Below are 11,966 nucleotides of genomic sequence, written 5' to 3' on the forward strand. Positions count from 1 at the left end.
AAAGAGAATAAAGGAGACTGTAACCTTTTTGTGAATATACCCACCTATGCTAAGGTGTTACATACATTATCTCATGCGAAACTTCCATTAGTCCTTAGAGGTAGGCTGACCACCTGGTAAGGAATCTGATGCTCTGGGAAGTTATCTGTTTTGTACGAGTTCCCTTAGCTAGGAATTAATCCTGGTTCTGTCACTCCTCTGGCTGCCCTTTTTCCTCTTAGTGGGCTGCAGGAAGGAATAACTATAGGAAGGATGGTGAGGAGAAAGGGCTGATAGGGTGAGAAAATGAGCCCAACCTGTGCCAAGGAATATGGATGGGGAGGGGGTAGGAATAAGAGAAGGGCATATTAGCAAATGAGAGCAACCCACAGAGCATCCTTGACCGGTGATGCTTACCTGAGGTGCCACTACCAGCTTTTTTGATCCTGGATTTTTGTGTGTCTCTTGGCATTTATGCAGGCACATTGGCTCCACTAATTCATCTTTCATGCTGTGTTGTTACTCAGTAGGTTTGCACCATTTGCTAGAATTTATATATGCGTGATTCCTTTGCTTATTCTGCCCACATTTGTTGATAGCCATTTTTTCATTTTCCTTTGTTCTCTCCTGCCTCTGAAAACTGGGATTTAGCCTCCAGCACTTTCTCCTTTAGGATATGTTTCAGATGCAAGCTGACTTTAGAGTCTCTTGGGAATGGGGGGAGATCACGGACATAGAAACTGGGTTGCTGTCTTTGCATTCTGATCTTGCACCCAGTGAGTCACACACATTTGAGGAAAGAATAGAGAGTTGTTTTGATCTGGCTGATTGAGCAACTCAGGGCTTTTTAGTTGTGTCAAGCTAGATTTTGTCAAAGTGCATTGACTTAAGTAATGTTCCATGTCAGGACCTACAGCTTTATGACGTTGAAGCCTCTTCATTTCACTCTCAGTCATCCTAAACACATTTCATTTCCCAATAGAAAAGCTTTAGTATGAATGAACCCTTAATACCCCCAAACACCCATTTTCCACCTAGGGTGGCTACTGGTCCCAGAACAGTTATGATGTTAGTGCAGCTGTGTGTTCTTTTAAGTCAGTCCACAAACATTTTATTGTCTGGTTATAACTGTAAAGAATAGGGAGCTTGATATGTGTTGTTTTACAGTGCCTTCTAAGTATTAATAGTCAAAACTGTATGGTAAACATTATACCTGTTTTCCTTTACTACCTGAATGACACTTATACAAAATTAAATATTACTATCTCAGCTATGCAGACTCATACTTCAGTCCCACACAAGTTTCTCTGATTTCAACTATGAGAATCTGAGTCTTGGGCATTCTTGTTAGCTTGAATAGCTTTCTATACTTAGAAAAGAGGGAGCAGAAATGTTTAGGTTAATACTTAAGTCACCATAGACTGAAAAGTTTTTTATTTCTTTAAACAATTAGTGAGTGTGCCCTCTAGGACCATCCCAGTGTACCCAGGAATTACCTCTCCTGTGGGAGTGTAGCCTGCTCTTGCCTGCAGCAGAACTCAGTCAGATGTCGCTGTGCTTGCTCAGCCTGTGGGGCAGGAGGCTGAGGATTTGCTTCCTGTGAGTTGAGTTAGCCATCGTGTGTTGTGTTGTCTGTGATTGTGGGAGTTGCTGTTGCCAGGCGTACGAGCTTGCTTGCCAGCTGCTATTGTTGCCCATCTGAGACACTACTTTTGCAAACGAGAGCTCCCTAATCATGTCCAGAGAGCCTCCTGTAGCTGTCTGAATATTTGTCTTGGATGCGCTCTTATGCACCACTGAATTCCCAGTACTCTGGGCCTTCCTGGGTGAGGGAGCCTGGGCACTGGCTCTGGTTGGGAGTTTGGAGATAGAGTCAGGCTTTTGATTCTGTACTGCTATTGGCTTGAGTGGGACCAAGTTAGCAACATGGCCTGGTAGAAAGAGCATGATCATGAGCATTAGATGGACTTCGAGCGTGAATTCTAACTCTGCTGTTTACTGCCTGCCCTTGAATATGATACTTAGAGCTCTGGGCCTTGGTTGCTTTGTCTGAAACAGGCAGGTACATGAGTACCTACTTTACTGGGTTGCTTTGAGAATTAAATGACAAGCTAGGTATAGCTCTAGCACATAGTAGCCCCTCGATAAATTGAATTACTAATAGTAACAGTTACTACCACAACCTTTATACATTTGCTTTCTTATCTCGGCAATAAAGTAGAAAGAATCATAGTTCATGATTTGAATTCTGGCTCTCATCATTAGCTTATATTTCCTAGCAGTAATCATCAAAACAGTTACACTTATTGAAGATTCCTGTGTAAAATATGCTAAAATGTATTATCTCTTTACTGTAATCTTATGAGGTACTGTTATCACTCCCGTTTTACAGATGAGGAAACCGAGGACCAAAGAGGCTAAGTTACACACCCAAGGTGACACCACAAGAAATGGAAGAGAGAAATAAAAATAGAGGGGTTTTTGATTCTAAAGCTGGTAGTCTTGATAGCCTCCATTTCTCTCAGTAAAATAAAGAAAGCCTCAAATGGGATAATAAATGCAGTGTCCTGTACATAGATACACAGATTCACACAGGGGTTTGCCACCCCTGAGTGGCTTTTAACCTGAAATCTACAAGTTAGCTTGCACCTTTAGGTAAAGGAGAAAGCTTAGAGTGATTGGCGGTCTTGTTGGGCATGGCAGCCCTAAGTTCCCAGCCCATTCCATCTTGTTCTCACACTCTGATGTCGTTTCCTCTGCCTCTTGCTCTAAGCAGCAGACCTGCCTGGACTGTAAGAAAAGTTTCTGCATGTCCTGTTCGAGCCAAGTGGGGAATGGGCCCCGCCTCTGCCTTCTCTGCCAACGATTCCGAGCAACGGCCTTTCAGCGGGAGGAGCTCATGAAGATGAAGGTGAAAGACCTGAGGGACTATCTCAACCTCCATGACATCTCTACAGAAATGTGCCGGGAGAAAGAGGAGCTGGTGTTCTTGGTGCTTGGCCAGCAGCCTGTAATCTCCCAGGAGGGCAGGACTCGTGCCCCTACCTTGTCCCCAGACTTCCCCGAGCAGCAGGCCTTCCTGACCCAGCCTCATGCCAGCACAGTACCTCCTACCTCACCCAACCTCCCTTCTTCACCTGTACCAGCCACCTCTGTTTCCCCAGCCCAGGCTCAGGAAAATCAGCAGGTACGGGCCCGTTTGCAGTCTCTGCCAATCTTTGCCGGTTTGAGGGCTCATTTCCCTTCCTGCCTGTGATGTGGGAGTCGGGTGGGACCATAGGTGTTTTGATTATGTGCAACTTTTCTGCCTACTAATGTATGAATGGTATTTTCTTGACATCACAGTTACGTTTTGGCTTTTTTCAAAGATGATAATGCACGGTACCAGGTTTTTTGTTTAATACATACATATCCCAGCTAGACATTTAAAAAAATTTCATTGTCCCAGAAATAATTTGAGAAAACTCATTGTTAACTCTTGAAATTTAGTTCTATTCAAAATACCCTCCTACTTACTCAACTTTGTCATGGTCTTCCTTAGCTGGATGGGGACAGCAGTTTCTTAGTAACCATCACAAGGCACATAGGGACAAAGGAACCTATGTAGAGAGAAGGAAGAGTGGGGAAACTGATCAAAACAAGGACACTGCTTCTCTCACCAGTCACTGTTTGGGCGGGGGAGTGGCTGGCATACTATCGAACAGTAAGCTGCCTTATCATCATCCCAGTGGGCCTGGAAATGGAAGGCTAAGAGCAGCACATTGAGTTATGAACCAGGAATAGGAAGTACTGTAACAGGTAATACATTGCCTCTGCCCTCAAAAGCCTCTCCAAGAAGGAAGGTAGTGTTGACATAAGAAACGTCCAAACCTGTAGGGAATTTTTATGAGTTTATTTGAGCCAAACTGATGACAGTTGTCGGGAAGCAAAATCTCAGTGGGTTGAGGAAATGCTCTGGAGAATGGCAGTTTTATAGCTTATTTTATACATTAGAATCAAAGGAGGAGATGTAATGGGGGTTATGTGAAATTCATTGGTGGCAGATTAGGGAGGCAGGAGGAAGAAAACTGGGGAAATCTCTGAGATTGGATAAAAAAAAATGGAGAGACATGTATTTCTTTTACTTTGGCGAGTACAGGCTAGTACACAGATGGTGTGTGGGCAACAAGATAACAATAAGAGTTTCTGTGGTCTCATGCTCTGGTGGGAGGTTGTACCCCAAGGGGTCTAGAAAAGGGATTACTCTGAGATTTCAAAGATATGTTATCTTAGATTAAAAAAAGACAATAGATAGACTTACTAAAGGTAAAGATTGACTTTTGTCAAGGGAGCTACAGGCCTAGGACTTCACTACCTATCACGACTTGCTTTTTAGTTAGGAATTTTTATGTTCAGACCATCCTTTGTGGTTACTTTCAAACTCTGAGTTTGTAAGGCCTGCCATGCAGGCCTTCTTGAGCTTGTCAGGTTTAGTACATGGCCACTTTTTGGTCCACAGTCGACATGCAAACCAACTGTTGGATTAGAGTGAGGCCGGTGGACTTAACTGCTGTGTTAGTGATGGTGTCCCATAGATGTGCTTAAGTACCTTAAGGACCCTTTTATTTACGTGGCTTGGGCAGTAGTGAGGGGATTAGGACCTAGAAGATCCGGTTTCCACATTCAATATGTCACTGACTGTTTAGTCACCTTGGCTGAACTTTGAGCCTTCAACAGTAAAATGGAGTTTTGCTCTTGCCAGGATGTTGTGAGAATTGACTAGTGTGATGCCATGTCTTAAGAGCTTTGAGCTACTTAGAGCTGGCATAGTACTTGGGTTGTTAGTTACCACATGGGATGTGGATGGCTGCTGCCTCCCGTTGATGATCACCTCCTTTGCCAGGACTGGGCCCCGTGATTCAGCTCTGACAGGCATGAGGCATAAAGGCCATTGCGATAGCATACTTTACCTGCAGTAAACTCATTTACTTCTTTGTTGACTTGAGCATGCTTTCTTCCCAGCTGGACTTTGACTCTTTCCTAAGCTCTGGCTCTCTGTCCCCTGGACAGGTTTTTACCTGCTGCTATGATTTCTTCTCTTCGTTTGGTTGAGCTCTCCTCTCTGTTTATAGGGAGATAGGAAGATAGTAACTTGAGGAAATTGTTCTTCCCTAATGAACCTTCAGGTGCGTTCTTCAGTGAAAGTTCTTCACTCGGTTTTAAGCTTCCTCTTGTTAACCGGAAATTTCCAGACTCTACCTACAGGTCGGTCACACAGTGTACCAGATCTAATTGGGTACTTCTCCTCCGATCGCTGATATTTTCAGAGGGCCTTCGTGTCAGCTCACATCCCCTGTTCCAGTGAGATGTACATTTTGCAAGCCAGAAAAACAGATAATTTCACCTAGAATGCAAATGTCCTCATAGTACTTATGCCACCAGAGTTCTTCTCTTTAAAACATTTAATGCTCTGGCAATAGTTGCTAGGGAAGGAAGTGAATGGAATAAGCAAAACTGTGGACAGATACTAGTTGTGGATTTTGATTTAGCCAGTGGACAAGAGAAAAGACAACATGCTTTTCAGCATGAGATCCAGTTTCTCTTTCTAAGAAAAAAGGACATACAAAAGCTGTCTGTTTAGGAACAGTTTAGGCTCTGAAAGACTTTTTGTAACTCCAAGGTGACACCAGGAGGCCAGTGGGTACCACATCTTCATAAAGCAAAGAGAAAACTAGAGGTGCTGATGAAGACATTGTTTTGGGTACCTCCCCATACATGTATGCTATATGTATATCTTAGCCTCACTTGGCATTTTTGATGGTGGTGGTAATTCCTACTTTTCATTCCCCCTGTAGTTGGTTGTTTCTTCTTAATTAGCTCTCTTTTTATATCCTAATCTGAAATGAGTGGCCAACGCCTGCTGGTGACTGGTTTCCTAGGTTGTCTCTTTTACTGGTGCTCCAAGACTCTAGTGGAAAAGGCCTGTGAACTCAGATACCTCTTTGCTCTGGGCTCACATCAAGCCCTTTGCCTGGAGGGAGCAGTGGGTGAAGAAGGCCTAGTTAAGGGGTTGTGGCTTAATAGTGATAGAATTAGGAGGTTCATAGTTCTGAGTACTCATTGACAAAACCTTTTGAGAAGTTAGAATTCTAAACAGAATTAAACTCCTTAAGAATAGGTATTTATCTTATGTAGTGTTAGGCTAATAGATTCTTAGATGCAATAAAATAGAATTTTGATCAGGTTTCAAGACAACTCTTGGTAATAGTGTGCCTTGCTGGTTAGAACGTATTTCCAGAATGAAAGAGTAGTTACTTGCCAGAAGAGAGAGAATGAATAGGGTGGTGAGGCCCTGGAAACTTTGTCCCATCTGGGCCAGATGAGGAAGCAAGGCAGATTTAGTATGGAGGAAGGGAAGACATGAGATGAACAATTTGGAAGAAAATAGTGGACATTAGTCCAAGGTGTGGAACCAGGGAGGGTGGGTGGAAGATACAGGAAGAGCAATTTGGGGTCAGTGTCAAGAAGAAAACTAGATGGCCGTTAGCAGTCTCCAGCAGTGGACATGTGATCTTCCTTTCACTTGGAGTGTTCAAGCTGAGACTAAATTGATGAGTGGCAGCTAACACCATCCAGGTGGTGCGCAGAATTAATGCACTCACTCTTGTTCTAGAGTTGAAATCTGTTTGTAATGTTTCTGTGCCTGACAAAGTCAGTATTAGAGGGAAGGCTTTTGTAATGCTGCTACGTGAGACTCCAGATTTCTGGGGGAGTTGAAAGTACATTTGGGACATGGTGTGTGCTTGGAAGAGGCCCATGCTATACAAATCCCTGGGACATCTTCATGGATATGATGGCACCTTTCTCTTCCCACAGGCCAATGGCCATGTGTCTCAGGACCAAGAAGAACCCATCTACCCGGAGAGCACAGCCAGAGCACCTGCTGAGGATGAGACCCAGGTGGGGCCTCTGCTCGGGTCTGTGCCTTTGCCTTTGCTCTTTCACTGTTCTTAGCTTAGGCTGTTAGGAAACTCTCAACAGACTTAGAAGTGGAGAGAGAAGAATCAGCCTGTGATGAAATTCTGTTTTCAGGGGCGGAGTTTAGTGTTAATGTTCTTTCAGAGCTATCAGTATGTTAGTGTGGAGTTGTGAGATCACAGTGGAGACTGGGGAGCCTCATGGCCCATTAGTTTCTAGTCTCTTGACTTTCTAAGAGCTGCCAGAGTGCCGGCTTGTGGTGCTGCTGTGCAAATCTGTTGTTCTTCTGCTTCTAGCACACAGTAGCCATTGCCAGGGGAAGGAGGTCAGATAATCAGGAGGAAAGATGAGAGGGAGTTCAGGCCTCAGCCATAGTGGGGCCAGCCCAGAGGGCACAGCCATCAGGGCCATGGAGCTATGGTCAAGGTTACATACAGAGGAGTGCTTACCAGGGAAGTCTCCCTCTTCCGAGGGAAAACAGAACTCTCTCCAGTGGAGAGAGAAAGCCAGCACCATGCTCCGTGGTTTCCTGTACTGCCACATTTAGTCTTCACAGGAATCCTGTGCAGTAAGATTACTATCTCTACTTCATGGAGGAGCAGATCAGCTCAGAGTGGTAGTAACTTGCCTAATATTATTTAGCATTAACCAGAGGAGGAGGTAGGATTCAAAATCGGAGCCATCTGACTCAAATTGATGCTCCTTCTGCTATATACACTGTCTGCTTGGTTTGTGACCGACTGTGCCTGAGCACAGAACTAACTGTAGGTCAGGAAGAGATGGATCTATTTTGTAATGCAAAGCACCATGCCAGGTACTATTCCTGCGCCTGTTTCTACTCTCGAGGTCAGTCACCAAAAGTATGGTGTGACGAGTGCTTTAGGGTCCTTGGAGAGAGAGCCTGGCGAGGTAAAAGCTAAACTCATGGATTTCATCTTTGCTTTTTCAGTCTGTTGACTCAGAGGACAGCTTTGTTCCGGGTCGGAGGGCCTCTCTGTCTGACTTGACTGACCTGGAGGATATTGAAGGTCTGACTGTGCGGCAGCTGAAAGAGATTCTGGCTCGCAACTTCGTCAACTACAAGGGCTGCTGTGAGAAGTGGGAGCTGATGGAGAGGGTGACACGACTGTACAAGGATCAGAAAGGACTCCAGCACCTGGGTGAGGGGCTATCTGGGTGGCAGCTGCACAGAATTCCGGAGTGCTTGCTGTGTCTCACTCTAAGGAATGACCGTCTTCTAAGGAAGGATTCACCTTACACATCTGGCCATCTAATAACAGCTGCCATTTGGAATTGGGTGCCAGGACTGGGTTAGGCATTGTATATACTTCTATTTAATCCTCAGAGCAGCCTATGGAATAGGCATTATTAGCATCTACCTTTTATTATAGAGCCCAGATTTTAATTGAGAATTTCCTGGTCTGTTTCCCTGGTCTTTCTCACCATAAGTCACCCCTACCATACTTACTACTACCTCCAACAATACTTACTTTAAAGAGTTTGGAGATCAGGAAGCAAATCTTTGCACACATTGTGTAAGGAAAATATCTATTCCGCCTGCACTTGGGCTTTTCCTTTTATTCATTTCCCAAATCATTCTATAGGGTATCATTATCAGGTGACGCCCAGTAAAATATCTAGGACTGTGGTCAAATGAATTTGGGAAAAAATATATTATGTCCCCCTGTTACTGATTCCTGGTCGATACTATACTAGTAAAGGCAGAGAAGTCCTACAAAAGAGAAATGTGTTTGTCTACTCTGAACTCTGCATTTCCTGAGATGCTTTCACGTAGAACCCTCCCCTCCCGTCCCCTTCCCTCCCCCACTGAGTTAGCTCCTGCACATCAAGATTTTGATTCCTTGCATGCTGACAGTAGTTGAAATTAGATTTCAGGCTCTCCTCTCCTAGTAGCTCGAATTCATCAGAGTTAGGGAACATCTGACCAATCACCTGCTCAAAGACTCTCTCTTCCCTTGGGAGTGTTCCCAGAGTCTCCTTAGAGTTGTGAGGACATGGGGAATAGGAGATGGCTCCACCTGGGAATTTCATCCAGACGCCCTGGCCATCTAGAACAGACTGTTCCTTTCTTGACTTTAATGCTAGCTTTGAAAGTTACAGGAAAGGCTATTGTGCTTATTATGCAGTATCCTTCTTACTTGAAGTTTTGTTCATGCAAACCAATGGACTCCCTTTTCTTAAGACTAGACCAGACACACCAGCAGGAGCTGTGTGTGAGTTCTTAGCATGTGAGTGAGTGAGGAGGTGTCTGTCCGGGCTCCGGGCCATCCTGGTTTTCAGTAGGAACCTAGTCAGAGGTCAGATATGAAGTCAGGGTAGTTGGAAACTTTTCTTCGTACCATCACATATTGACATCTTTCTTTTTCCTTTTTAGTGTGTGGTGCTGAAGACCAAAACGGTATGTAGTTGTTTCTCCTGTTTGAAAACGGACTTAGGCTCTTAGCTCTCTGTCCTTCCGCTCCTTCAAACCTGATTCCTGTTACTAGTCTAAGAACTCTGAGCATATTGGCATCCGGACAGAGGGTGTGGAGGAAATTCACTGAGAACCAGGGCTTCTCAGCATCTTTAGAAATTTTCATTCTCCCCTCCCTGTGAAGGGGGAGGAGTACCAGCATTACAAGGGGGGGGGGGGCGCGGGCAGACTGATTTGCACATCTCTGGATTGCCCACGCTCAGAAGCCAGCATTTGTAAAATATTTAACAAAGCGAGTCATGATATGTGTCACATTTGGTTCAGTTTTCATATTCCTGTTGCAAAGGCACTCCTTCCCCTACAATTTTTACTCTGTTCTGGTCTGAGTGGTATGGTTTCTGTGTACATTTCAGGGAGATCATTTGGGATGTTCAACAGCTTCTGGTCCCACCAAAAAGAAAGGGTGGTAACCTGAGAGACTTGTTTGTACGGGGCTGGACAGTGGCGAGAGCTGCTCTGGGGACAGATCAAGAAAGGTGTCACACACGGTGCTTTCTAGGCACAAGATGCATATCCCACCTCCACTGCCACACATGCACCTGGGCCCTTGGGTGTCTTCAGAATGTACTGTGGGACTCTGACTAGATTGGGGCTCATTCTAAAATACTATGCTAGACCTTTTGAACACCTCAAGGCTATACGGTTGTGGACTCTCTCAATTTTTCAGAGTAGTGCAGGGGCCTACAAAGCATTTTAAAGCTTTCAAAAGATCTCCAAATTTTTTATTTAGTAAATGGCCTTTTGCTCAGAATGGGACAATCTTCAGGCTGATAAGTTTTCAAGAGTTGAAGTCTTCTTAGTTCCCCCAAACCATTTGGAGTTCTAGATGTACTCTTTCACCTTGATTGTGCTAATCCACTTGGTGTCTTTTCTGATTCCCTGAGGGAATGCTGGCAACCAAGTTGATGAGTTTATTGTTCTTCCTAAGAGAAGTAATCAGTAATGAAATTCTGTGCATTACTCCACTCTTCTTAGGTATTTATATAGTTCAGTCCTTTCATACTTTCCTTGTTAGGGCCAATAGCTTAAAAGGTTGAATAGGTTTCACTACCTTTCACAGCCAGCCCACCTCAGGTATTTCTTGACTTTTTGAATAGTCCAGGAAACAGAAGGGAAAGTACAGGAGCAACAGAATACGGGAGGATTCCCCTGTGGAATGGCAGAGGTGACTGGTATGAGTCCAGTTCCCAATTTATGGCTACCCATTTCAGGCAGCCATTCAAAACATGCTGGCTGGGAATGGCCGGATGAAGGTCTTTCTTTTTGTGCAACTAAACTAGGAGACTGGCCATGCCCGCTGTGTCTCACCACTCAAACAAGCCAGTGAGCTGTTATTAAGAACTCTGTGCACTGAGCAGTTAATACTGTTATCTTGATAGTCCCTGCCCTTAGGCCAGTTGCCCAGAAGGCTCACCTGTCTGAATTTGAATCCTGGCTTCTCTACTTAGCAGCTGTGTGCCCTTAAGCAAGCCACTTAACTCTTTGGCCTCAGTTACCTCATCTATAAAATGAGTAATAAGAGTACGACTTCATAGGTTTTGTGAGGATTTAATAAGTTAAAATATGCAAAGCTTTAGGATCCTGCCTGGCACCTGTAAACATTTAGTAAATGTGAGCTTTTATCATTCCCTTGGGAGATGATCATTTATCAGACATTTAGAGAACACCTACCACCTGACTGGCATATTAGGGATTCAAAGATGACTATCTGACCTCAGAACACATAACAGTGCTAAGTATATAATTGTGGAAATTGATTGAATTTGTTGAATTAAGGAACTCATAGTGTAATAGGGGGAGATAAGTAGGCAAACTCAAAAATTGTAATCCAGTGTGGTAAAGCAGTCATAGGTATATGGACGAAGTTCTGTGGGGGTAGCACAGAAGAGGGAGCTATTTCTGTTGGGCTCTTCCACCAGGAAACCTCCTCAGAGGAAGCCCATTTATATGTAAACTTTTCGGAACCAGTTTTATCTTTTCAGCATGTTCTGCCTCAGGAGATAATGCATACCTAAGTGCTATTCACTCACTCTATTACACTCTCAATTGTCTGAAAATTATTTCTTTTAAACTTTGAAGACACTGTCTTATCTAGTTCTCATGTTCTGGGATGTATTTGATCTACAAGTACCTTACTTTTCAGATCTATAACCTGACCTATAGAGGTCCACATTAAACAGGCAACTGGAATTGATTACTGGGAAAATGTTGCTTAGAGTTCTTTTTTAGGGGAAGTGCGTGAATTATGGGTTTGTTGACAGTGTGCCTTTTCTCTCCCACCTCCATCTCTCCACCACCTTGTACACTTAATAATAATCTTACTTTCCCCTTTGCCCCTTTTCTGCCCTGTGTCTGTACAGGAGGAGCAGTGCCATCCAACCTGGAGGAGAACCTGTGTAAAATCTGCATGGACTCACCCATTGACTGTGTTCTGCTGGAATGTGGCCACATGGTAACCTGTACCAAGTGTGGCAAGCGCATGAATGAGTGTCCCATCTGCCGGCAGTATGTGATCCGGGCCGTGCACGTCTTCCGA

General features: G+C 44.2%; 1 protein-coding gene across 1 annotated transcript in view; it reads left to right on the forward strand.

The window, feature by feature from the left end:
• RFFL (ring finger and FYVE like domain containing E3 ubiquitin protein ligase) overlaps positions 1–11,966 on the forward strand; it is a gene marked incomplete at its 3' end in the record, with an annotated part of 41,598 nt that extends 29,632 nt beyond the window's left edge. Inside the window, exons 3-7 of the mRNA XM_006925156.2 lie at positions 2,756–3,166; positions 6,835–6,918; positions 7,886–8,096; positions 9,332–9,355; positions 11,791–11,966. Coding sequence (XP_006925218.1) covers positions 2,756–3,166; positions 6,835–6,918; positions 7,886–8,096; positions 9,332–9,355; positions 11,791–11,966 — 906 coding nt within the window. The remainder of the gene's footprint in view (positions 1–2,755; positions 3,167–6,834; positions 6,919–7,885; positions 8,097–9,331; positions 9,356–11,790) is intronic.

The sequence above is a fragment of the Pteropus alecto genome, unplaced genomic scaffold (assembly GCF_000325575.1).
Source record: "Pteropus alecto unplaced genomic scaffold, ASM32557v1 scaffold98, whole genome shotgun sequence".
Lineage (NCBI taxonomy): Eukaryota > Metazoa > Chordata > Mammalia > Chiroptera > Pteropodidae > Pteropus > Pteropus alecto.